The 25641-nt window shown below is 39.5% G+C and overlaps 4 protein-coding genes across 4 annotated transcripts; 2 read left to right on the top strand and 2 right to left on the bottom strand.

Annotated features, from left to right (window-relative positions):
- Positions 1–88: 88 nt before the first annotated feature.
- On the bottom strand, positions 89–7115 carry LOC125067488 (cilia- and flagella-associated protein 91). The gene is made up of 9 exons (XM_047676146.1): positions 7106–7115; positions 6925–7015; positions 2224–2334; positions 1705–2143; positions 1468–1615; positions 1335–1402; positions 1040–1196; positions 893–970; positions 89–281 (listed from the first exon to the last, which is right to left on the bottom strand). The coding sequence occupies exons 1-9, from the start codon at positions 7113–7115 to the stop codon at positions 211–213; spliced, it is 1173 nt and encodes a 390-aa protein (XP_047532102.1). The 3' UTR covers positions 89–210.
- A 3547-nt stretch (positions 7116–10662) lies between these two features.
- Positions 10663–18496, top strand: LOC125067398 (programmed cell death 6-interacting protein). The gene is made up of 14 exons (XM_047675976.1): positions 10663–10899; positions 11040–11158; positions 11259–11386; positions 13748–13901; positions 13992–14116; positions 14206–14518; positions 14600–14723; positions 14810–14987; positions 15056–15250; positions 15846–15971; positions 16038–16400; positions 16477–16626; positions 17228–17339; positions 17429–18496. The coding sequence occupies exons 1-14, from the start codon at positions 10700–10702 to the stop codon at positions 17635–17637; spliced, it is 2496 nt and encodes an 831-aa protein (XP_047531932.1). The 5' UTR covers positions 10663–10699; the 3' UTR covers positions 17638–18496.
- A 136-nt stretch (positions 18497–18632) lies between these two features.
- Positions 18633–20357, bottom strand: LOC125067406 (cytochrome c oxidase subunit NDUFA4). The gene is made up of 3 exons (XM_047676003.1): positions 20200–20357; positions 19650–19796; positions 18633–18768 (listed from the first exon to the last, which is right to left on the bottom strand). Exons 1-3 carry the CDS (start codon positions 20239–20241, stop codon positions 18712–18714), a joined length of 246 nt encoding a protein of 81 aa, XP_047531959.1. The 5' UTR covers positions 20242–20357; the 3' UTR covers positions 18633–18711.
- A 269-nt stretch (positions 20358–20626) lies between these two features.
- LOC125067404 (MOB kinase activator-like 1) lies at positions 20627–24108 on the top strand. The gene is made up of 5 exons (XM_047676001.1): positions 20627–20785; positions 21123–21289; positions 22049–22276; positions 22361–22524; positions 22733–24108. Exons 1-5 carry the CDS (start codon positions 20772–20774, stop codon positions 22811–22813), a joined length of 654 nt encoding a protein of 217 aa, XP_047531957.1. The 5' UTR covers positions 20627–20771; the 3' UTR covers positions 22814–24108.
- Positions 24109–25641: the final 1533 nt, after the last annotated feature.

The following is a 25641-nucleotide window of genomic DNA, read 5'->3' on the forward strand; positions in this document are numbered from 1 at the left end:
CAGCCACGTCACGCCAGCGCACTACGCTCGGCCGCCAGCGCACTACGCTCGGCCGGCAGCGCACTACGCTCGGCCGGCAGCGCACTACGCTCGGCCGGCAGCGCACTACGCTCGGCCGGCAGCGCACTACGCTCGGCCGGCAGCGCACTACGCTCGGCCGGCAGCGCACTACGCTCGGCCGGCAGCGCACTACGCTCGGCCGGCAGCGCACTACGTGAGAGCGCGGCGCGCCGTGGCGAGCGCCTGCGCGTTGTCGTTCTCGTCGTCGGCGGCCGCGCCGCCTGCGGACACGACAGTCGCCGCTGAGGGCTGCCCGCTCGCCTTCGGGAGGGCCGTTCGCCTGGCCGCTTTCGTTTCGTAAAAAGTATAATAAGGAGTAGCGGAGCAGTCGTCGCCCGCTCGTCAATATTTAAGCTCTACCACCGTTTCGGACGGCAGCCTCCAGCGAGAAGAAAAGGCAAGAAACTAGCAGTTGCTCTTTTCAAATGAACAGATTTACAGTTCTGCAATTTTTTCTAAAAAGTATTATTTTAATGAATAATAAGATTTGTTGATTAATTTAGCCTTGGAAAACTTTTTAATCAGTATCTTGTTATAAATATATGCATATACTATTACCCAAAAACGTTCTGTGCACGTAAACAAACGGAAAGAAGGGGTTACAATTTTCGCGTAATAATGTCCTAGAACGAATACTTACTTAGTTCGGATAGCTTTTGTCTGCAGAAGAAATACTATTTCCCCCACCACAACATTCCATACGGCATAAGATATAATCTCTTACTTGGCCTTGGTGGTCTTAAAGACGCATCATCACCATGTAGGCAAGGTGGCGTTCGTAAGCGTACCGCCCGCTAGTTCCAACGTCAAAGTAGTGAAATGTCAGGCTCACCGCTGTGCGTGGGCGGCGGGTTGCCGTTGTCGTCGCGCTCCGAGCGCTCGCCGCCGCTCTCCCAGCGCCACGACGCGCCTGCACAGAGCACACGGGTCATGCGGGGCACAGGGCGCACAGCGCGCACAGCACACGCGGACTACTGACTGTCGGACGGCTCGCTGCTGTCGGACGAGCGTGCGGCGCCCGACGCGGACGAGTCCAGCTCCAGCGACGAGCACGCCGAGCCCGAGCCCTGCTCCATCTCTTCCGCCTCCGCTTCCGCCTCCGCCTCCGCCTCTTCCTCCGCGTCCGTCTTGCTTCTCTGTGGCGGACCGAAATCGTACAAGCTTAATTATAAAGAACGTTTCTGTTCGATTAAATGATACTCGTATTATGATGACATATCTATGCAGTACGAGTACGGTGAGACGTGAGAATTACAGTTTCAAAGCATCGCGACCTGTTTGTATCGCGCGCCGAGGGATCCGCCGCACCGCGAGCCGGTGTCGTCGCTCGAGCTCGTCTCGTCTGGAACGGAAACGCTATCGTGAGATCAGCTCGCGCGAGGCGCCACGTGCCTCCCCCCTCCCCACCTGCGGCGCGCGAGTGCAGCGCGTGCAGCTTGTGCTGCAGCAGCGGGTAGAACCCGCGTGCGGTGCTGTTCTGCGGCTCGTACTGCAGGATCAGCTGGCAGTACTTCAGCGCCTCCGCGTACTGTCGCCGCATGATCGCCGAGAGAAACTGAAAACGCATCGATCGATATGATGCTTTGCCGACGATGTTAAAATCCCTTCGAATGCAACGTACGTGTGAGCTAATTATCCAAATACCTCGGCTAAGAACTCGCTGGGCGCGGACGATGCCTCGTTCCCGTCCGAGCAGTCCGGGCTCGTGGAGTATTTACTGGCGGCCATGACGCTGGCGTCGGCCCGCCTCGCGGTCCGGTCGCAGAGCGTCGTCCGCGCGGAGGAGGCCGAGCCCAGCGGGGGCCTCGCTCCCGGCACTCGCCGCCGGCTCTGGCTCGCGTCACCGGCCGCTCGCTCGTGGCGCAAGCGACGCGCGCGCAACACGCGCAGCGCGGCCCGCGAGGCCGTGTCCAGGGTGCGAGGGGGGGGCGCTGGCCAGGCGGCGCGGGGCCTCGGGGGCGCCGGCGGAGGTCGGGCGGGGGGCGGTCGGTACAGGCGCGGGTTGGGCACCAGCTTGCGATTGCGGCGTCGCGAACGTTCCTCGATCTGTCGACTCTTGGAATCTTTTTTTGTGCTCGGGTACCTGATCGAATATTTAAAATATTAAGCCGTCGAAATTATTTTTATAATGCATATTCACATGCTAACAGATGTTTAACTTACAGCCGAGGATTCGGTGTTAAAAAAAAAGGTGGTCGTAGCGAGTGTGCGGTGTGAAGGCGGCGCGGGGCGCCGAGGTCGATGACGTCTCCCACTTGTTTGTTCTTTTTACGACTGAAATGACAACATAATTTGTTTAATTAAAAATGTGCACATTTTTTTAACAGTCAAATTACGGAAACATCTTTGTAATCCATCCCAACCAACTAAAACACTTTGATGGCTAAAAATAAAAACAAGTACCGACGATAAGCACGTAGACAGACAGACACTCGAGCCGACGCGTGCCTAGTGGCGACTCTCGCGTCACGCCACACACAGCCTTGCAAGCATAATAAGTACAAGTAATTTCGAACCAAATATTGTTGTTGTAACGTATTACCTACATAGGTACGGGTATCAGGCGTTAGGGCTGATGTGTACTGTATGCATATTACGAAATTATACAAGGTCAATAACCTTTAAGGCTTTATGATAGAATATCTGTGGCTTCGAAAAGCAGCAGCAGTAAGCGCGAGGCGAGGAGGGTAACGCTCGCCGTGTGATCGATGCGCGCCCGGTGCAGTGCCCGGTGCAGTGCACGGAGCGCGGCCGTGTACACAAGTACTCAAGCCATTACACTTGGAAATAACGACATTCGCTCTGCTATTAGTCACATCACTTTGAATAGATAGTTTATTTGACCTGATACCGTGAATCGTCCAAGTATTCTGACGAGGTTATAGTCTTATCACACGTAATTAATCACTTAAAAATTACGTTACTTTTGCACTTCTTAAGAATCCTCTCATGGATCGTACTTGGACCGCGTGTAACACGCTCCAGGTATAATTGCTTATCATATTATTAAGCAAGGCACCAAACTCGATCTGGCGCCGCTTTCGGAACTCTATAAATTAGCACAAGCAGCTATTGAGATGAATCCAACGAGAGAGAGCTGCCTCGAGAGTGCTCTACTACATTCCAACCTAATTTTAAAAATGCAGCCCCCGTTGTGCATCTGAGAAATTCCACTACAAACACAAAAGTGTTTATGAAGACAAATTTGACTGACATTTTAATATGTGGGCACCCATTAGCTCTAGAGAGAAAAAAACAGTCCATATCAAGAAAAAAAAACTTAGATATCATTACTATCATTACTTGAATTAGCGCTAATATTAATTAAGATCTTACGTACGGCTTGTAATAACATCTAATAACACGTTGACTATAGGCCCTAAATTGAATCGCGATTATCATACTTGTTGATTCGTTGGTCTTAAATGAGTTGCTATAGATATAAACATGCGAAACGAATTACACTGATATTACAATTGTCACCCCATGTCGCGTTGGCGGCAACCATTAGGCTCTGTGGGTTAGAAGGACGGTGCACGGTGTTGCACACGCTACAGCTTTACGCGATAAAATACCTAGGGTACTATACAAGAATTATTAGCAGCCCGTCAATGTCCCACTGCTGGGATAAAGGCCTCCTCTCCCTTTGAGGAGAAGGTTTTTGGAGCATAATCCACCACGCTGCTCCAATGCGGGTTGGCGGAATACACATGTGGCAGAATTTCGTTGAAATTAGACACATGCAGGTTTCCTCACGATGTTTTCCTTCACCGCCGAGCACGAGATGAATTATAAACACAAATTAAGCACATGAAAATTCAGTGGTGCCTGTCTGGGTTTGAACCCGAAATAATCGGTTAAGATGCACGCGTTCTAACCACTGGGCCATCTCGGCTCAGTTATATACAAGAATACTATATAACTATACGAGAACATTTACGGAAAAGTACTCTCAAACGTAAAAACGATCCAATCGATTTTATTGCTTAATTTATTTTAAAAGACGACTAACTCACTCGTCTAAAAAAAACCTTTATAGTCGACTCTCGATTATATTACTTAATAATATAGATTAAATAGTATTAGACATGTCGTTACATTAAATGAGAATAAGCTCTTTTATCCATACTTCCATACTAATATTATAAATGCGAAAGTAACTCTGTCTGTCTGGCTGTCTCGCTTTCACGCCAAAACTACTGGACCGATTTAAATGAAATTTGGTACACAAGTAGTCTAGAGGCTGACAAAGGACATAGGCTACCTTTTATTTGGAAAAAAGTGCTGTAAAGGGTTGAAAAGGGGAATGAAAGGTTGAAAGTTGTTGAAAGTATTGTCATGTTTAGAACTAGAAGCATACAACTTATATTTTAGGCTGTATGCTTATAAACTAACATATCATGACACTCACTAAGGAGCTAATTTTGGAAATTCTATCCCTAAGGGGAAGTCCGTAATATTTTAAGTTAGAAACATGAAACTTTATTTTTGGGATACTGATTAAAAAGGAGTAGATACTTATTTAAGTGGTTCTGTATATTTTACCCCTACGGGGGTGAAATAAGGGTTGAAAGTTTTATGGGAGTCAGTCATTTCTTAAGTTAATAACATGTAACTTTATTTTTGGGATGCTGATTAAAAATTAGTAAATACGTATTTAAGTTTTTCTAGATATTCTGCCTCTAAGGGGCTTAATAGGGGGTTGATATTTCTTATATAGGTTAGTCTGGAAGACTGTCATTTTTGAAGTTAGAAGTATGAAACTTTATTTTTGGGCTACTGATTGAAAATGAGTAGATACGTATTTAAGCGTTTCTTGATATTTTAGGCCTAAAGGGAAAAATAGGTGTTGTCATTTCGTTAGCCTGGAAGTTCGTCATTTTGAAGTTAGAAGCTCGAAATTTTATTTTTGGGCTACCGATTAAAATTGAGTTGATTCGCGTTTAAGCGTTTCTGGATATTTTATCCTAAGGTCTGAAATACACACCAATGTGGTGTACAAAGAGGTCTTACATTAACGTAATATTTTAAGGTAATTTGTAAATATATTCATATGCGAGCAAAGCCGCGGGTAACATCTAGTTATAAAATAATTCTTCACTTCATTTTAATGCAAAAAATTGATTAGACAATCATTACATCATATAATCAACATAACAGATTTAGGTTGGAACCTAGGAGAAAACAGAAATCAATCTAATACTTGAGAAAATTTATGCCCTCAGAGGACTGTGTTGTTTTCTGAGACTATTTTCTACAGTAATATTTGTTAAAAATCAATTAATATTTTCTGCTTTTGGCATATCTTTTATTTTTTGCAATCTATGGACAATGGTGACACCAACCACACCCGATATGTCTATCGGGCTTATTGCTCCCTCTTATATAAAATATCTTGTAATGAGTAAGCGAAATGGCATATCCAGATGTCTGTCGTAGAAGTAATTTACGTCAAGTAGTTTGTGTACAAGCAAATACGAAATAAATTAGTTACTGATCATATATAATTATTAAATCGTGTAATCAAAGCGAGCATGTCAATAATAATGCCGCTTTATGTCCCACTACGCAAACAATGTCCGAATTTATGAAGAATTCAAATAAATCGCTGCTATCACCAACCGTTAATTCTTCTTGTTTCCTCACACTCGACTAAATGAGTTGAGGTCAATTGACCGTAACTTCGTGCGCAATGTCTTAGTAGTAGACAGCGCGTCTAGTAGATATATACATATAAGACAATGGGTTCAGCCTGACGAACAACGATCTCAACAACTACGTACTTGCTTCAGTCAGAAGTAAAAAAATGTGTACGAAATTATAATGGGATCATTTCGGAAAACAAAATTAAAAATAAATAAAATACATAAACAAAAAGTAACCGAATGCCCGAATTTACTTGCAAAATTAAAGGTAACCCAATAATCACTTTGACAGAAATCATCATTCACCGTGGTGTACTGACACATCTACGTCCCCTTTAGAGAGAACGGGCATGGTGCCTTGTGATTGCGCAAAGAAATCATAAATATGCGATAGTAACAAATTTGCTGGCACTTAATGAAGATTTCGGTCGTCTGTCTCTGAAATTAAACATCACATCTTTACGAAATAAATCTCTTATGAACAAATAATAATTTTGCAAATTCGTCTACATATAATGACGGAGCTATGTACGGCCATAGCAATTAATACATAAAAAATAAAATTTGTAAACATCATAATTGAAAACCTCTTTAAAAAATAATAAAAAGAGGTGAGTATTTCAGAGTAATTGCCATGTTGCGTCTTTTCGTCAATTATTTTATTGTATGATAAACATATTACAACACAATCACATAAAAGGTGCAATTACATAGAAATACAAATTAGAACGCAGAAGAGCATAGTTGCGTACTAGGTCCCTGCAGCTACGAGGAGTCACAAATCGTGTTGCCATTCAAGGTCATGGGAGAATCGTCGGTCGTGCTGCTGTTCCGGTGTGCTTTGGGATTACTATAACACCTCTTCGTGAACCAGTACTACATATATTAAGATTAGTACCAATTAACCAAACAAATATAATATTTATAATCCAAACTCACCTGTAGATATAAAATATGTATCCAAAGTATCTACTGTCGTATATCCTCAGTCTCGTGAATCATATAAACGTTGAACATACACGACCATGAATGTAACCAAAACAAAAGCACACGGATTGTATCGATTGGAAAAGCAACAGTTAGCGCCGCCAGTCGAGTTGACAGCGTTTGCTTCGGCTCGCAGTTCGGCCGCTTCGTACTTTAGCTGTTCAACTGTGCGAAGGCGTTGGTCTGGTGTTTGAAGTTGCTGTTTAGTTTTCACACATGGCGATTTACTCACCTCGTCTGCTTCTCAAGGAGCACGCTTATTCCACCGGCTCGTGACGCGTGGCGGCCTCGCCCCTGCGTTCGGCTAACTCGTGCTTGCAAGTCTCACGTCGCGCGACTACTACAAAAGATGTCTTGCGCGCATGCCTATCACTAATTCACTTTATTGGCTATAATTTCTACTGTACATCTACAAGCAATCATTTCAATTATCATTTTATCTACTAAATAGTCATATTATAGCTATAAATAAATACTTTTAATGAACTCAAAATGTCGAAACGTTTTAGTGCCAATGTTAGCAAAACATCATACTCACATATTTGGCCCAGTTTCTTTATTATTTATAACCATTTTGTATGATAGCAAGTTAAATTTAATTTAAAACACGGAATACACAATTAATTTAACATGTTTTTTGGACTTACAAATTATAATAATTATGAATTTAGAATTCCTAATATATTGTTCTTTGTTATTGTTTACTGTCAAATTTAAAATGACCGCCAAAGATCAAACACTTTTTGTCTATGGTACGATTTGGGGTACTTTTTTGTCTCAATATTTAATCCTTCTTTTTATATAACTTTATTATTACCTACGTTAAATAAAATAAAGTGTTGTAAAAGACAGAATTATTAATAGATTTTTTTGTTTGTGATAGCATTTTATTTACGTATGTTTTATACCTTTAAATAGCAATGAATAAACAGTACATATGACAAATTAAATTGCAATTATTTTAGTTATTTTGACATGAATTTCGGCTGTAATTATTGATTTTTAAACTTGTCTATGTCTAGTGTGATTATTCGTGCAAAGGAATTGTATGGTATGGTAAGTACTAACCGATGTTTATTTAAAGACTTATCACAAAAATTACTGTTCAAAGAACAATAAATTAGGGCTTTTAATACGTGAATTCGCGGGTTCTTTATTAAAATTTTTAGGCAAGCCAGAAAATAAGGAAACAGAATGGCAAGAAGATATTGTTTTAAGAAGCACAGTTTTAAATTAAGAAGCTAAGGACGTAACTGAAGCAAAAGATTCTTCGAAAGGAGCGTCAAGTAAAACCAGAGATGGTACTGAAGAACCTGTTAGCAGTTTATTGTCATCAGTAATATATAGCACTAAATTGCTACATATTTTTTTTTATATTTATTGCTACACCTACACGATCGTGGTGATGATCCCGGTCTGTGGCCTGCCAGTATGACTAGTGATATTACTAATATTTTGGTCAATCGTGGTCCCGTACAGGCGTCCAACTGCCACTTTCCTTTAAATGAGCACGGAAGAAAATTTACAGACAATTATTATTATAGAAGTCTTTCTAATGGTGAAAAAATTAACAGAGCATGGCTTGTTTACTCTATTTACAAAGATTCAGTGTATTGTTTTTGTTGTAAAATATTTGGTAAATCTATCAGTAGGTTGTTTGCTTTGAACGGTTTTTCTGATTGGCAACACTTGTCATTAACATTGAAAAGCATGAAACAAGTGTTTCCCACAGTGAAAATGTGAAATCATGGGTACAATTGAAGAAAATGTTAAAAAATAAAACAACTGTAAATGAAATACGACTGAGACTGTTAGAGTCAGAAAGAAAACAGTTGTGTGATATATATCAAGAATCTTAGGCGTAATCAAGTTTTTATCTCATCAGTGTTTGGCTTTCCGATGGTCCTCAAAAACGCTATATGAACATGATAATGGGAATTTCTTAAAAACAATCGAAATGGTAGCATTATTTGATTCAGTCATGCGGGAACTATTCACAAAATTCAATCCTCGAAATCAAATTCAAGTCATATGACTCACTATGTAGGAGATCAAATTCAGAATGAAATAATTGAGTTGCTTGGCACGACCATCAAAATTTAGAAAATCTAAACAATCAGAACAAAGTTAGAAAATCTAAATTTTTCTCCATTATATTGGATTGCACACCAGATGTAAGTCACACAGAGCAATTGCAGTTATTCTTAGGCATGTTTTTTAAATAATGAAACAAAAAATTTTGAGATATGTGAAAATTTCATTGGCTTATGTCCGATCACCAGCTCCACAGGTGAAGTCTATTAAATTTTGTATCGGATTTATTTTCAGAATTAAATCTTAACATTCAAAACTTACGTGGTCTTATGATAATGGTTCTTATATGCGTGGAAAACACAAAGGGTTACAAAAAATAATTTTGGAAATCAATAACCGTGGATTTTACGTCCCATGCTCGGCGCATAGTCTTAATTTGGTGAACGATGCAGTAAATGTTACGTATGAAACTGTGAATTTCTTTAATACAATTCAAGAAATTTACGTTTTCTTTTCATCATCTACAAAAAGATGGTCGGTAATTTGCAAACACTTGCCAGATTTAAAACTAAAAGCTTTAAGTGCCACCCGATGGTCCAGCAGAATCGATGCAGTTAAACCATTACGGTATAATCTCGAAAAAATATTTGTTGCTTTGTTGGAAATATCTGTTGATTCGTCAGAATGGGACTGTACTGGTGTTCGGTAATAATTTGGTTCGATATTTTAAATGAAATTAATGCTCTGAGCAAAATGATGCAGAGCCCCACAATTAATACTCAAATCTCCATAAGTTTGTTATATAAGTTCATTGAAAAGTTCACAGAATCTCGCACGGCTGAACACTCTGAAACGATGTTAGCAGAAGCTTCTAAAGTAACTCAAGAACTCAACGTAGAATCGTATTTGGCTTTTTTAGCGATATCTTTTTTAATTATTCCAATGATGACTTAATGAAACATGGCACAGATTTAAATCTCAAACTTAAAGATGATTCAAGTAGTGAATCTGACGATATTGATTTATTAAATGAAATTATTACATTAAAGTTGCATTTTACAGAAAACCAGTCTAATGATCCACAAATCCTATTAAAATATATTTTTACAATGACTTAATTTCAACATTTCTGAACACAGCAATAGCGCTAAGAATATTACTTATACTGCCGGTCTCAGTTGCATCAGGTGAAAGATCCTTTTCAAGATTAAAAAACTATGTAAGATCAAAAATGGTCCAGCAAAGACTAAGTTATTTATCTATAGTTTCAATTGAACATGAATTTTTAGACAGTTTGGATACAAGAAAGTTGATAGAAGATTTCGCAAATGTAAAGATAAGGAAAGTAAAATTTTTGTAGATAAATATTTCCGTATATAGTTTCACACATCAATAAACAAAATTAATAAGTACTTAAATATATGTATTTAATAAATGTTTTATCTTCGTTCATTTGTTTTTTTCCCTACCATAATAAGAAAACATCATGTTTTTTTTTTTTGACAAAACTCAAAATAGTCGTAGGGCGGCATAATCGGTATTGCACGCGGGCGACGAAACAGCTAGCGGCGGGCCTGGAAGTGTGAGTAAACTAACGTACACAGCGCGCGGGTCTTTGGCGACGTAAAGAACACTGAATATTTCTTGTAGTGCCAATTGCCAATTTCTATGGACTATATTCGAAAATGACTAGTTAGTCTGCTCGTCCACCTACCTATTAAAATATTATCCTGAAAGTTGATTCTCAGATTTCTTAGAGAAGAAGAACTGACTAAGATTTCCTAGATTATTATTGAACTATAAGTATAATAAGTAATAAAAAAAAACATTTTTTATTTATTTATTCTTGTGGTTCTGTTAAATGGTTTTACTATACTATATAATCTTGACGTACTGTCAAGTTGACAAGAAAATGAACAAAAAGTCACAAACAAAGTTAGACAAGTTCGTACTTCGTTAAGTCATTTGCAGAAATGGCTGATCTGTTGTCCGTTCCGTTTAAGAAATCATCTGATGTTGATATAGTTAAGCCGCTGAAAAACTTAATTCAGTCTACATATAACACTAGCGAAACCAATGACGACTATAGTGATGCAATCAATGAGCTTAGCCGACTTAGAACCAACGCTATTTGGAAAGTGTTCGAGAAATCGTCATTAGACGTTATTTACAGGTATTAGCGTAGTATGAGTCATTTTCATGGATTCATATTAAAACTAGAAACTCAGCTTAAAACTTCAATTTAACTAATAAAAGTTAATTATATATAATTTATTTGTTTCTTTAATCTGTTCATTGTTTGTATTGTTTCAGCTATTATGACCAACTCGTGTCTCTGGAAAGTAAAATTCCGCCACAGGAGGTGCAGATTCCTTTTAAGTGGAAAGATGCATTTGATAAAGGATCTTTGTTTGGAGGACGGATGAGCCTGAGTAGGTGTATTTATTTATATTTTTATAAATATTACAACAAATGTATTTATGATAATTAAATAAGATAAATGTAATTAATTGATAATGTTTCTTTCTGTAGCTATAAGTTCTTTAGCGTACGAGAGGATGTGTATTTTGTTCAATATGGCGGCTATGCAGAGTGCAATTGCGGCCCAACAGCCACTCGACACAGAAGAATCTCTAAAATTGGCAGCCAAGTTACTGCAGGTACATCCACTCGAGACATTATTGCATCATTAATCTCTAATGCAAATCACATAACACAGTTCTCATGACATTACATGTTTAACCATATCATTAATTATCAATGACAATAGTGGTGCAAAACTCAGCTGCAAGTCCACTCAATTAAAAACACTCAAACTCTTGCGTGTAGGAGTGGGAGTGTAACTAAAACATTATTAAAATTAGTTAACTATCAAAACATCTATAAAATGAGAAAAGACTTCTACATCTATCTAAAAAAATTCAAATATTGTAATATTAAATGAATGTAAAAAAATATATATAATACTGATGTGGAGCAACTCTGGTTAGAAAATAATAGTCCGCTACAAATCTTTAAAAAAAATTTAATGGAAAGTATGACTTGGCACTAAAACAAATACAGGAGCATATTAAAGTAGCTAATAATCTTGTCGAGCTATGCAACTCCAACATAGAGAAGTTAGAGTCACTTTCCAAGATACTTGTGTTTGCGAGTTGAACATATCTTGTTCAACTTGTTGACTTAAGTTCATGAGAGTACCCTATTTTTGGAGGCTCATTGATATCAGCTAGTAATAATAATGTACTTTGCAAATCTCAAAAAACATAGTAGCCCTCTTTTAAACGTACTGTTGAATCCTGTGTAGAATTTCAGCAATATATTATAGTTTGCATGTAAGGGGGGTTGGCCCTTAGTAAATTATATTTTGAAATTACTGGAGGATGGAGGATGTTGTTACAGCTATATGTAAAACAAATAAGTTTGTGATTGTGTGCATTTATTTAATGGTTGATTTGTTAAGAGAAATGATGTTAAATAAATAATTTAATTTAACACATAAATATTGATAACCAACCAGGATAACAGGCCAGACTTTTATATGTATTGACAATGTATTTTGTCACTGTGAAATATAAGATGTATCAGTTATAACCAGTCTAAGCTGCGCCCACTGTCAGATATTTTCTGTTTCAGGCAAATGAATAACTTATTCACGTAAATATTATATGTTTACTTATGACAATAAAAATTTCAAAGTCAATATTTAAAGATATTGTGGGGTCTAAAATACCTAACTTGAATTATAAACACAGGATCCATGTAAACATTACACCTCTTTTTTTGAATTAATATTAAATGAATTCAAAAATATTTAAATTAAAGCCCTACCACCAAGTAAAATATAATATACATTGCAAGGGAGAAATCACACAATGCTATTGGGGTATTCTGTGATTTATCCAATGCATTGTGTAGGACATGAAACACCTGTAAAAGCTACAACATTATGGTGTTATTGGTATAACTCTTCATCTCATCATTTCATACTTGAATAAAAAAAATTGGAATGAAGTCTTCTCAGGGATTAATTTTGGGTCCTTTTTTATTTTTTTAAATATAAGCTCGTTTCTATAAAAATCAAAATATACTTTATTCAAGTAGGCTTTTACAAGCACTTTTAAATCGTCATGTTACACTGTTGAATTAAATTTAAAGCAAGGTTCGGAAAGTTGATTCTACCGAGAAGAACCGGCAAGAAACTCAGTAGTAACTCCTTTCCACCATTTTAATTACAGAGTATGTCAGTAATTATTTTTTTATATATCCTGCCTAGAAGTCAATAAATACTTAGTATTTTAGTTATCTACGCTTTTTTACCTTTAATATAATCTTGTATTGAGTAATATGCCTTATTTATCAATGTTTTTTTGACATGAGCTTTCCTCCTAGTGTAGATAATGATTGTCACCGTTTCTTTCTATCTATATTATTTTGAATTTACATAATATTATTGTAAGTATATTGGGAAGCAACTACGACCCTACCAGCATATAATCAAAATATTATTTATTCAATAAGGAATATTTTGATTTTGTAGCACATATCTATGGTAAATGTGTTCACAGCAGTCAAAGACTTCATTTGTTTTATGGTTATGACAAGCAATCTAGTCAAAAATAATTCTTAGCTGAAATATAGTTTCGCTCTTGTCATTTCCTTCAATGCCAGAGATTCTTGATCAGCTATTTTAAGTAATTATGGTTTAAGATCATTTTAAATTGTAAAGTAGCTGTATAGTATATGTGTGACGATGATTAAATAATTATGTATAAACTTATAAAAAGTATATGATTAGGCACATTAGTTAAAACAGGTTTTTTTTGATTTAATTGTATTAGTATAATTAAATCTGGTTATTAGTTTGTATTTTTATTTTTAATTGCTTTGGAAGACGAGATGTTTGATTTGGAATTAATCGAACGTCACTAAGGAGTTAATTGAAATGGATGATTGTCAATATTTGAATGAAGACTTCTATAACATATAATAATACATAATATAATGACACGTTCCGACAGCAATCTGCGGGAATATTCACGTATCTGAAAGGCAACATCATGATGGCAGTGCATCAGGAGACAACTCCCGACCTCAACCCCGAGACCCTCAATGCGCTGTCGCAATTGATGCTGGCTCAGGCACAGGAAGTCATAGTCTACAAATGCATCAAAGGTTCGTTCATATTACGAATATAAACAACGCCCTCGCGGGATTATCGAGAAAGGTTCACAGAAACATTCCTCGCAACTAATATGTCCTCAGATGAGATGAAGGACAGCATGGTGGCCAAGGTGTGCGCGCAGTGCGAGGAGCTCTACACGGACACGCTGCGCTCGCTGCAGAAGGACTCCTTGCGAACGCTCTGGGACCGCGACTGGATCCCCAACGTCAGTACCCTCTATATGTACCAGTATACGTGAACACCGCCGACACGACACGACCGCACCATCTCAAATCGGAGTCTCGTCTCTCACAGATCCAAGCGAAGCAGGCGAACTTCCGCGGGCTGACTCAGTACTTCCAGGCGCAGGTGTGTCGCGCCAGCAAGGCCGTCGGGGAGGAGATCGCGCGCCTGACGCTGGCCGCGGAGCTGCTGCGCGGCGCGCGCGAGGGCAGCCCCGCGGCCGAGGCGGGCGTGCGCGCCGCGCGCCAGCTGGCGGCCGCCGTGCGCGACAACGACTTCATCTACCACGAGCGCGTGCCCGACGCGCGCGCGCTCGAGCCCGTGGCGCGCGCGCCCGTGGCCGCCGCGCTGCCGCCGCAGCCGCGCTGGGCCGCCGTCCCCCGCGGTGAGCAGCCGCCCGAGCGCCGCGTGCGCGCCCCCTCGCCGCCCCCGCCACCCGCCGCTCACCGCCCCGCTCTGTCCGCAGACCTGTTCGAGAAGCTGGTGCCGATGGCGGTGCACCAGGCGCTGCAGGCGAGCTCGGCGCGGCGCTCCGACCTCGTCGGCGCCGAGATCAACAAGCTGCGCGAGGCCACGCAGCTGCTCAACAGGTATCCGGTAGTCGTTACGGTGTATAAGCGGCGGGTTCTCGGATGGTCACGTTGCGATAAAATAAAGGCGATCACTTTGAATTCAGCATTCTGGCGTCGCTGAACTTGCCGGCGTGCATCGAGGTGGCCGCCAGCGCGGGTCTCCCGGAGTCCATCCGCGAGAAGGCGGCCGCCGTGCGCGCCGCCGGCGGGCCCTCCGCCCTGCGGCGCCTCATGGCCGACCTGCCCGACCTGCTGCAGCGCAACCGCGAGATCCTCACCGAGGCACGTGCCGCGCCCCCGCCCCCGCCCCGCCCACCTGGCGCGCCGCTGACCGAGCTGTGTGCCCGCAGGCGGAGCGCATGCTGCGCGAGGAGGCGGAGGCGGACGCGGCGCTGCGCGCGCAGTTCGGCGCGCGCTGGACCCGCACGGAGTCGGAGAAGCTGACCGAGGCCTTCCGCGCGAACGCCTCCAAGTACGCGCAGATCATCGACAACGCCGTGCGCGCCGACTCCATCGTGCAGCAGAAGTTCCGGCAGCACGAGGAGGTAAACGGGTGGGCGCGGGGCCGCAGTGAAATGTGTGGAAGTCAAACATGATACTCTATTGTTTGCCGATGATATCTCATTAGTAACTCAATGAAAATGCAAATTACTTATAATACTTAGTAGTGAAGTAAAGGAATGGTTTCCACGGTCGGGGCCGGCGCTGTTGCGGTCGCACCTCGCACCGTGTGCGGTACTGGGAAATAAGGCTGCGGGCACATTAGGGTTTCCAATATTAAAATATATCGATAGGCACGCCGATACCTTGGTGTTAGGCTAGTGTTTCACAGTTCTAAATAAAATGGTTATTTATAACACTATAAACACACGTGTTAACCGATACCTTTAGGTGTAGCACTAAAATCAAAAACGATCCAGTTCATTCTATTGATCTGTTACGCCTTTAGAGTAAAATTGTTAATTTTTTTTTTTTTATATAATTAATTATTTTCTCTACTCCAAACATATGATCAGTTTTAGATAGAAAACTACAATGGGCCTCATGGGGTCCCAACAAGTCGGTAAACTGGCGCGTCAGTTAGCTCTGCGGCACACGCGACCAAATAGATTAGAAATATACGCTCGTCCGCGGTTGCAGAACATCGAGCTGCTGAGCCGCAGCGACGGCGAGATCGACGCCGGCATGCCCGACGCGCCCGCCGCCGCCGCCGGCGCCGCGCCCGACGCCGACGCGCTGCGCACGCTGCGCTCGCTCATGCTCACCGTAGGTAGCCGCCCGGCCGGCTCCCCGTCGCTGCCGCCCGAGCCGTGACGACCACGTCGCCCGCAGGTGGAGGAGGTGAAGGCGGAGCGCGACGCGATCGAGTCCGAGCTGAAGAGCGCGACGGTGGACCTCCGCGAGAAGTTCCTGGCGGCGCTGGCGGAGGACGGCGCCGTGGACGAGCCCGCGCTGTCGGCCGGCGCGCTGGGCGCCGCGCTGGCGCCCCTGCAGCGCCGCGCGCAGGAGTCGCTGGCGCGCCAGGAGGCGCTGGCCGAGGCGCTGCAGCGCGCGCACGCCGCGCTCATGGCGTCGCGGGGGGGCGCCAGCGGCCGCGACGAGGCGCTCGGCAAGCTGTGCGCCGCCTACGACGCGTACCAGGACCTCACGGGCAACCTCAAGGAGGGCGTCAAGTTCTACAACGATCTCACGCAGGTGACCTCCCTTCGAGCACCCCATTCGATCGATATACCGACTTTACATAACGCTTCGACGTTTGCGTCCCTCCCAGTTGCTGCTAGCGTTCCAGAACAAGGTGTCTGACTTCTGCTTCGCGCGCAAGACGGAGAAGGACGAGCTGCTGAAGGACCTGACGCAGGAGGCGTCCCGCGCTCCGCCGCGCGTGGCTCCGGCGCCGCCGCAGCACCACGCCGTGGACGAGGTGCCCTCAGCTCTTATGCTCAGCTGTGATAACCTCGTAAAGGAACCTGCATAGGAGACATTTGCTAATCCGTGTGTCATTTATGGTTATGACTTATTGTTAGTAAGGATTAACATCCGCGGGCAATTGTTGCAAATATCTATCAGGATTTGCCTTAACCTTAACCCGACAACGCGTTTAAAACAGCCGAGGTTGAATCATTTGTTTTCTAAAGTTAACTAGACGCTTCGCACTAAGCAATTAACGCTGTTGTTAATTAAGCAAGCCTGCCTGATGTTAAGCGGTCACCACCTCCAATAGACATTGGCACTCTAAACTATTCCCTTACATTGCCAACGCCACACGTGCTGGAATGAGGGCCAAACCTTCTACTCAAAAGCAAAAGGGGCTATTATCATAGTATTTTTTTAATATTTAGTATATTAAGGCTTATAATAACGTATATATGCATATATATGTTATTATTATATCATATTTTTGCATGAAATAAAGAATTAAATGTAAGTGAAGTTATTATAATATTAAGGTTTGCGAACGGACAGATGGACCACCTGATTTTTACTTTTTTGGTATAACTTCATACATATTTCCACACTTCAAGCCCGCCGCGGTGGCGAAGAAGGACCCTCCCCCCCGGCCGCCCCCTCCCGCGGCGCCCGGCGCGCCCGCCGCCGCGCTGCCGGCCGCGCTGCCGTACCCGGCGCAACCACAAGGTACTTGAATTACTACAATTCTTAACGTATTCTATGTTTTGTTCAATTTCAAAGCAAAACGTAATCTAAATAAACGGACTCGTCCTCAGGCATGCCGTTGCCGTACGGCGCCCCCGCGGCTCCCTACCCGATGTACGCGCCAATGCCTGCGCTTTACAACCCGTACGCGACGCTGCCCTACCCCCACCATTCGCGCGCCCCACCTGCCGCGCCCTACCAGCCCTACCAGTACCCGCCGCCGCCCGCCGGATACCCGCAGCCGCCACCAGCCGGATACAATCCCTACCAGCAGCAGTAGATCCCCGCTGGGGGTGTTAGCATTTACATCACTCTTATTTACATAAATCATCTATGCTTATCTAAGGAATATTGCATATATCTCAAGTGTTACGGAAATTGGTGTTATCAGCTTCTGACATAATTATAGCAACTAATGTAAGCAATGTATGCGTGTACTCACACCGTCATTATGTAGACTTTCGTTGCACTTGTAGTTGCCAAATTCTTAGTATACTTATTCTACAGTAAGAGTAAATAAACAAACTGTGAGGAGAGACAAACTGTAAATGTATAAAGATCACATATGAGGTTGCAACAGAAGCAGGGTGCTTGTGTGCTACAGATAATATCTTATGTACCAACTGAGTCCTTATTATTTTGGTTGAAATTTTGGTACAGGTAATTTAAAAACATATATTAGGTACTAACAATATGTAATACAAATATAATTTAATTTATTTTGTTGGTCAAGTTTCGTGCCTGCTCATGAAGATAAAGGTGTGTTGATACTGTTGGAGTTTACTTGTTGTTAAAGCATTTGACAAAAAGCTTCAAAAATTATCGTGAAAATTTAAAATTGTTAAGTTTATACTAATATACTATGTGATAAATCATATATCTTATATTCTTAAATTGAACCCAAAATATAATATTTTGTAAACATTTAACAGAAGACTTGCTCGATACATCCAATGGCAACAGAAGACTGATAAAGATTTGATATACATAACGAGTAACAAAATAGATACAAAGCATTTGATGGAGAGTCATAAGTTTCCAGAGATTTTAATAAGTTTATAATAGAGGTGCATAATCTTGTGACTGAGGTTGTTTCTATTATATTTTAATGTAAAACAAATTAATAATCTCCAAAGTATGAATTAGTATGTTAATTTTAATAATAAAATATTAAGCTATGAACATATTTTTTAATTAATTTACATTGTTTTAAACTTCCTGCATAAAGCACTAGTTTGTAAAGATAGATATGTTTACTGGACAATAAAACACAAATGAAATTTAATATCACATACCACTATTTATTAAATTAATTTCTCTAATTTATTACATGGTGTTTTTGGGAAAAACGAGTTCAGTATTTGGGTGCAGGTGATTCCTCCTTTGAGTAGTCTCTAATGGGCGAATAGAACTGTAACCAATAAAAATTAATTATACAAACTAGTTGGTATCATTTAAAATAAAAAATAAAACCTTCCTTGAAGTTATTAACTTCAAGGGGAGAATATGACAAGGATTAACATTTGAGGCCAAATATAATAAGCATTAAAATATTTGCCTACATCACAGTACTGAGAGCATTGAGTCAAATATTAATCATCATTCTCAAATAGCAGATTAGAATATAGACAGTATCTATAAAATAAAAAAAAAAAAGAATAACACTGAATACAACTGAACCCACAGAATATGCAAAAAATTGAGAGTGAAATATAACTTTCGTAAGCAATTTGTAATGCTTAGTACTAATGTATTCAGTGAGCTAATACAACTGCAGCCACAAGGGTCATAACATATAATTTTACGAGTTAATGTAATAAATTATTGATATTCTCACAGCTGTGGGTGTTGTTGACTTCTTACTATTGGGGTGGCTCATTTGTTAGTCTGCCCACCTACTATTATACTTTCCTTAAATGAATAGCATTTGTTTTAAGAATCCATTTGTCCACCCAAAAAGGGAAAGTTAAATAAAGGCAGAGATGAATATCTATATAGTAATGAACTTGACTCAATATTTCACAAATCTACTGCAGTATGTTGTACATTTGACATTATATATATTGATGACTACTAACTGCTGAGGATTTTACCAGTTCTTTTCTATAGATTCTATATTTTGAACTGGTGGTAGCTTTAAATTTAATATAGTTCTGTAAAATGTTAATTCAAAAATGCTCATAGAAGCCTTCTTGAAGAAACAATGTTTTGATGACACATCATTATTTTTACATTACATTACATATATATATTACAATACTTTATTCTGAAACAAATCGATTTATGTGTTACCTTGTATTGCTTGTTTCGGTACTCTTGCCAGGGTTCGGGGTTAGTACGTTTGTTCCATGAAACGTCGGGTGAGCGAAGCGCCAGACGAGCCAAATAGAACACCGAAGCACCACACCCCAGTCCCACGCATACGTAAAGAGGAATTAACTGAAAATAATTTTAAGATTCTAATTTTCTTCATAATTCTTTGTAAAACTTACGTTAATATTTTATAAATTGGTAAAATTGTTTATTTAATAAAACTAATTATCAACAACATTAAGTGATAGCTCAAAATTTTATCTTTTACGTTTGAAAACATTACCAATGTCAATTTTAAGAAATTCCAAAATGATTCCCCTACGACATCTGAATATTTATATGTAATATATATAGTATTTTATAATTTGATACTAGTTTTTATTACATTTTTCTATCAATATATGGTATATTGATCATTTAAACAAAAAAAGTGAAACTACTTAAAGATAAAATTAAAGATTGCAGGTTAATTATGTAAGCAAAGGCGTAGTATTAAAAGTAAAATTTATCATGAATTTATTTTACTTACAGCTTTGTGTTTCTTTAAGCTTTGTAAACTTAGTCCCTGCATTATGATTTTTTTTTAATATTCTTTAATCCTCAACCTTGTTAATACTTGACTCGTCTAGTAGTATTTGCTAAATTTGAGAACGCAATTCCACAAAGTTTATCGATCAAAACCTATCGAAGGAAGTGTTGCTGCAAAAAAAATCCGATATTAACTAAAGTCTTATTTTAAAATAATATTCATATAAAGAAAGATGGTTATTATAATATCTAAATGTAAAACGCATGAGAAGAAGCGTTAAAGAACATTTTATATTTTATGGGTGAAAGAAGAATTGTGACTATGAATAACTTTTTTTCTTGTAGTATTTGATAATCTGTAAAGAGGTTGTTCCCTAGGCTAGCTAGTATAATCTGTTCTGTACTTTGTACTGACATGTTATATTAATATTAAAACGTATTTGACAAGCTGATCGCTGAGTGCTGAGTGTTGAGTTACTGATTGAATTTGTTAAATAAATAACCTATTTTAATGATTTGGTGCTATTTCGCTGGAAGATAGTGTGTAATTTGACGAAAATTAACATTAAAAAAATGAGTTTTCTGTTGTGAGTATTGACATAAATCGTATTTGAATCTATTTATAACTGATTACCTTCCGTTTCATTAGTATCTTGTTTATGTTGCAAAAATGGTCTCTGCTTTATCAGTTAATTATGAATATGTCTAGAGTGTAAATGTCATTAAAATGAATATGAAATAAGTTATGACATAAACTCCATCTAGGTTACAGGCGATAGGATACAGGCTTTGTTTGAATGTATGACTAAGTTTGACGTATCAGTATCAATGGTGTTCGTAGGTATAATTTGTTTAATAATACATCTGTGTATTACACGAATGAAGGTTTTAGTACGCGTTGTTTATTTTAAGTCTATTTTTCAGTGGGAGTCGATCTAATAAAACCTTTAAGCCAAAGAAAAATATACCTGAAGGAACTCATCAATATGACCTAATGCGACATGCAGCCGCTACTTTGGGTTCCGGCAATCTCCGCCTCGCCGTCATGCTGCCCGAAGGCGAAGACCTCAATGAATGGGTTGCAGTAAACAGTAAGTACTACTAAGGTAAACAATAAATAATAAATTGGACAAATATAATCACTTAAGAAGTTGTAAATTATATGGTGAGAGAGAGATTGAGTGAGATCAAGAGGATGCCTGGGACATATTTTTCTGTTATGAATTGTTTTGTAAATAAATTGTCTTTGTACTGGATATTAATGTTTAGAGATCATTAAGGATGTCATTGTTTTGCCGGAAAGTTTTCAATTCTCAAATCTAATTTCTATCTTAATTTAAGCATGAAAACTGAAAAAATTGCTTTTACCTAATATTTTATGCTTTTTTCCTTATTTATGCCACTTTATACTAAACTCAGTATACAAACTTCTAACTCTGAGTTGGGTATTTATATACTTGTTAATTAATACTGAATTCAATGGAATTTAATTGCGAATTTGTTACAAAAAACCTAAAATAATCTTAGAACCAATTGATATCTCAGCAACTAAATTTCAAGGAGTCTAAAGACAAACAGCTTATCCAAAGGTTTTAAATAAATGACAGCTCAGCTAGCCGTATTTTCATGTTGGTTTTGTAATGTGTGATGTACAATAAAACTTCTTGAAAATCTATAAATATTTTAATCAGAAGACTCTGTAAGTGTAAATGGTAACCGAATAAGAATAAGAACTCAATAGTTTACAAATGAATATTGAATGACAAGCTTATTTCTGTAATACAATATGTTAAACAATGGTTTAATATTAATATATTTTTATAACTTATGCAAAATGTTTTGATTTCTAGCGGTAGACTTCTTCAACCAGATCAACATGTTGTACGGCACAATCACTGAGTTCTGTACTGAAGAATCATGCGCAGTAATGTCGGCGGGGCCCAAATATGAGTACCATTGGGCTGACGGGCACACAGTCAAGAAGCCTATAAAGTGTTCTGCTCCCAAGTACATTGATTATCTCATGACATGGGCACAAGACCAACTGGACGATGAAACACTTTTTCCTTCGAAAATAGGTAATACAAACTCTCGTATGTTTTGCAAACCGTGTGTTGGAATTTGGAAAATAATTTATATACAAACTAAATATTTATTTCCAGGAGTGCCATTTCCTAAAAACTTCTTATCAATGGCGAAAACTATATTAAAGAGACTATTCCGCGTCTACGCCCACATCTACCACCAACACTTCCCCGAGGTGGTGCAGCTCGGGGAGGAGGCACATTTAAACACCTCCTTCAAACACTTCATATTCTTTGTTCAGGTTTCTTCTTTTACTCATTTATAATACTGTCGTTATTCCAAGACGTTATTAGTACGATCTAGACTTGTTACCTTCAGCGTGTTGCACTCTTTGTTGGGTCCCGTCACATCTAATACAAATATAAGAGTAATAGGATATGAATTATGGTATTTTTTTATATGTTAATATATACTTAAATAATTTTATTCGTATATTTTGCTGTCCGCAGGAGTTTAACTTAATCGAGCGGCGAGAATTGGCACCGCTGCAGGAGCTCATTGAGAAGCTGACGGCCAAGGAGGCGCGATGAGGCCGAACTCCTGACCCTCGCGCCCCCCTCCCAGCCCACGACGACACACTGTCTCTAGCGAATTCAATTATATAACTTATTTTAATGTATTATTTTTGCAAAACCGCAATACGGATTAAAAGGTGTACTTAAATGTGAACATATCTGTCGATGTAATCAGGATCAGTCTCGAGTGTGCAGCGACTAGCGACTCACTGTAGCGGCTATCGCTCCCTTATTACCTATACTGATGTTTGATATTTTTGTGAATGAAATTGTGATATGAAGTATTTGGAGAGTAGTCGACTCTACCTACGAGAGAACCACAATAAGAGCGACGGAAGTGTGACGTCACACGCGGCTTGTCAGCGAACCGAGCATTTAGTACGAAATTAAAGTAATATACAAGTGCAGGCGGGCGGGGCCGCTCGTCTGCGGCTAAGTAACACTATTATAGATGATTTATACCTTCTTATGCAATAAGTAAGACTAGAGACGACCTACGATAGTATACATTTATAAAAGTGATCGGCTGTTTATGTTTTCGTTCCATGTAAGCGATATCCCGACCGGTCGACGGCTATGTAATCCATGAATTTATAGCGCGTATGTCGGCGTTATATTTGAAATGAAATGTATAAAATCGTTATATTGTAATAAAACGTCATTTTGCCTGAGAATTACAGCTTCATATGAAGTGTTATAATTTCCATACAGGATTATTCATTAAACAAAACTCTTAGATCTGATTCTGTTAAATATTATGAGTAGCCATTGTTCTAATATTATTTAGTTCGATATTTTCCTCTTGTAAAATCTCTGTTGAAGTGCCGGCTGGCCTGTCTTTATAGCGTAATATTATATTTAGTCACGACATTCTCGGAGAAAATCTAAGATAAATAAAACTTAGTTATCGTCATCGTCTGGACGGGCAGTGCGTATTTTTGTATTTTTGCAAAAAAATAATACAATTGCACAAATTAAAACACATGCAATTGGAAATAGTTTGAATATTGTAAATTCATAGATTACAAAAGTTTTCCCCGTGTCTTGAGTTGAGTTATACTCGACCTTACGCAGCCGAGCCACTGGCCGGAGTGGTACTCATCACGTCATAACTTAGGATCCTTATTTATTGACGGTGGCGCGTGATCGACCACCGCGTGGTCACTGTAACGCTATACTTATGTATTAGTTGATTAAGTTGATAGATTTATTTTGCGCATTTTTTTACATTCGATTATTGTATCAGATACCGGCTCACCATTCGTACGGTATCTACGCGCGACTGATATAATTGATTTTATTTATAAAATTGTAATATGAAATGAATATACAAATTATAAAAAAACTATTTTGAGTAATTGATTTCATTAATATCACTCCTTGTTCACGTCTCGGAAACTCATTTATTGGAGTCGCTTCCAACGGCACGAGGTGTAACGATAAATTAAAACAATTTGAGGTATTCATGGATTCCTGAAAAAATAGCGTTCAAACAGTCGGTGTTCCGGTCGCTGTTATCCCAAGTAAAGTTGAGTGGATTGAAGTGGTTGAGTGAAATAGTGTAACAAATAAAATACATAGGTATTCATCAAAAACTGTAATGGTTTTTATTGTTGAAGGGGGCATACGAGCAGAAGATTTTTTACTTGGTGGTAGGGCTTTGTGCAATCCCGCCTGGGTAGATACCACCCACTCGTCAGATATTCTACCGCCAAACAGCGACAATACTTAATATTGTTGTGTTCCGGTTTGAAGGGTGAGTGAGCCAGTGTAACTACAGGCACAAGGGACATAACATCTCTCTCTGAAATAGTAAATTGGTTTAGTGTTAATAATTTAATGTTAAATAGTAAAAAGACAAAATGTATTAAATTCACTACTCCCAATGTAAGATGTGTCAAAACGAGTGAACTTTTAAACGGGGAAGCATTAGATGTTTTAGAATCAAAAGAGTTCGTAGGTATGACAATAGACTTTAAGCTTCAATGGGGCCCCCATATAAATAAATTGGCGAATAGACTCAGCTCTGCAGCCTATGCGGTAAAAAAAAAATAGACTTGACTGATGTGGATACGGCTCGCCTTGTTTACTTCAGTTATTTCCACAGTATAATGTCGTATGGCATCCTACTCTGGGGTAATACAGCTGACATTAATACTATTTTTGTACTGCAGAAGAGGGCTATTCGTGCAATTTATAACCTGGGCCCAAAAGATTCGTTAAGAGGTAAATTTAAAGAAATTAAAATAATGACTGTCGCTTCTCAATTTGTTTTTGATAATGTTATGTATATACGCAAAAACATAAATGATTTTCCCAGAAATTGTGACGTACATTCTATTAACACTAGGAAAAAGAATAAACTTGTTACTCCAAGTGCCCGATTACACAGGGTTAGTAACTCTTTTTTGGGGCAATGTATACGTTTTTACAACAGGATCCCAGAAAACGTTCAAAATTATTCAATTATAAAATTCAAAAGAATCCTTAAAGAGCGTTTGTGTGCTAAAGGATATTACAACACTAATTACTTTTTAGTTGACTGCACACCTTGGGAATAAAATGATCGCCTCCAGGCTGTTTCAAATAACTATAATATAATTATCATTGTACATGCAAAATGGTAAAAATAAAAATATCCCGCTGAGTTTCCTTTGCCGGTTCTTCTCAGGTCCGAGGTGCTAAATTCCGAACCGGTGGTAGATTTTTGACTATAAATAAGCAAGTGTAAATACTTCTATATTGAATAAAGATTTTTGACTTTGACTTTACGTTCTTCAAATTTTAGACTTTTGTTAATAAGTATTAATGAGCCACAACGTATAGCTTTTTTTCTACTGAAC

The sequence above is a fragment of the Vanessa atalanta genome, chromosome 11 (genome assembly GCF_905147765.1).
Source record: "Vanessa atalanta chromosome 11, ilVanAtal1.2, whole genome shotgun sequence".
Taxonomy (NCBI): Eukaryota; Metazoa; Arthropoda; class Insecta; order Lepidoptera; family Nymphalidae; genus Vanessa; species Vanessa atalanta.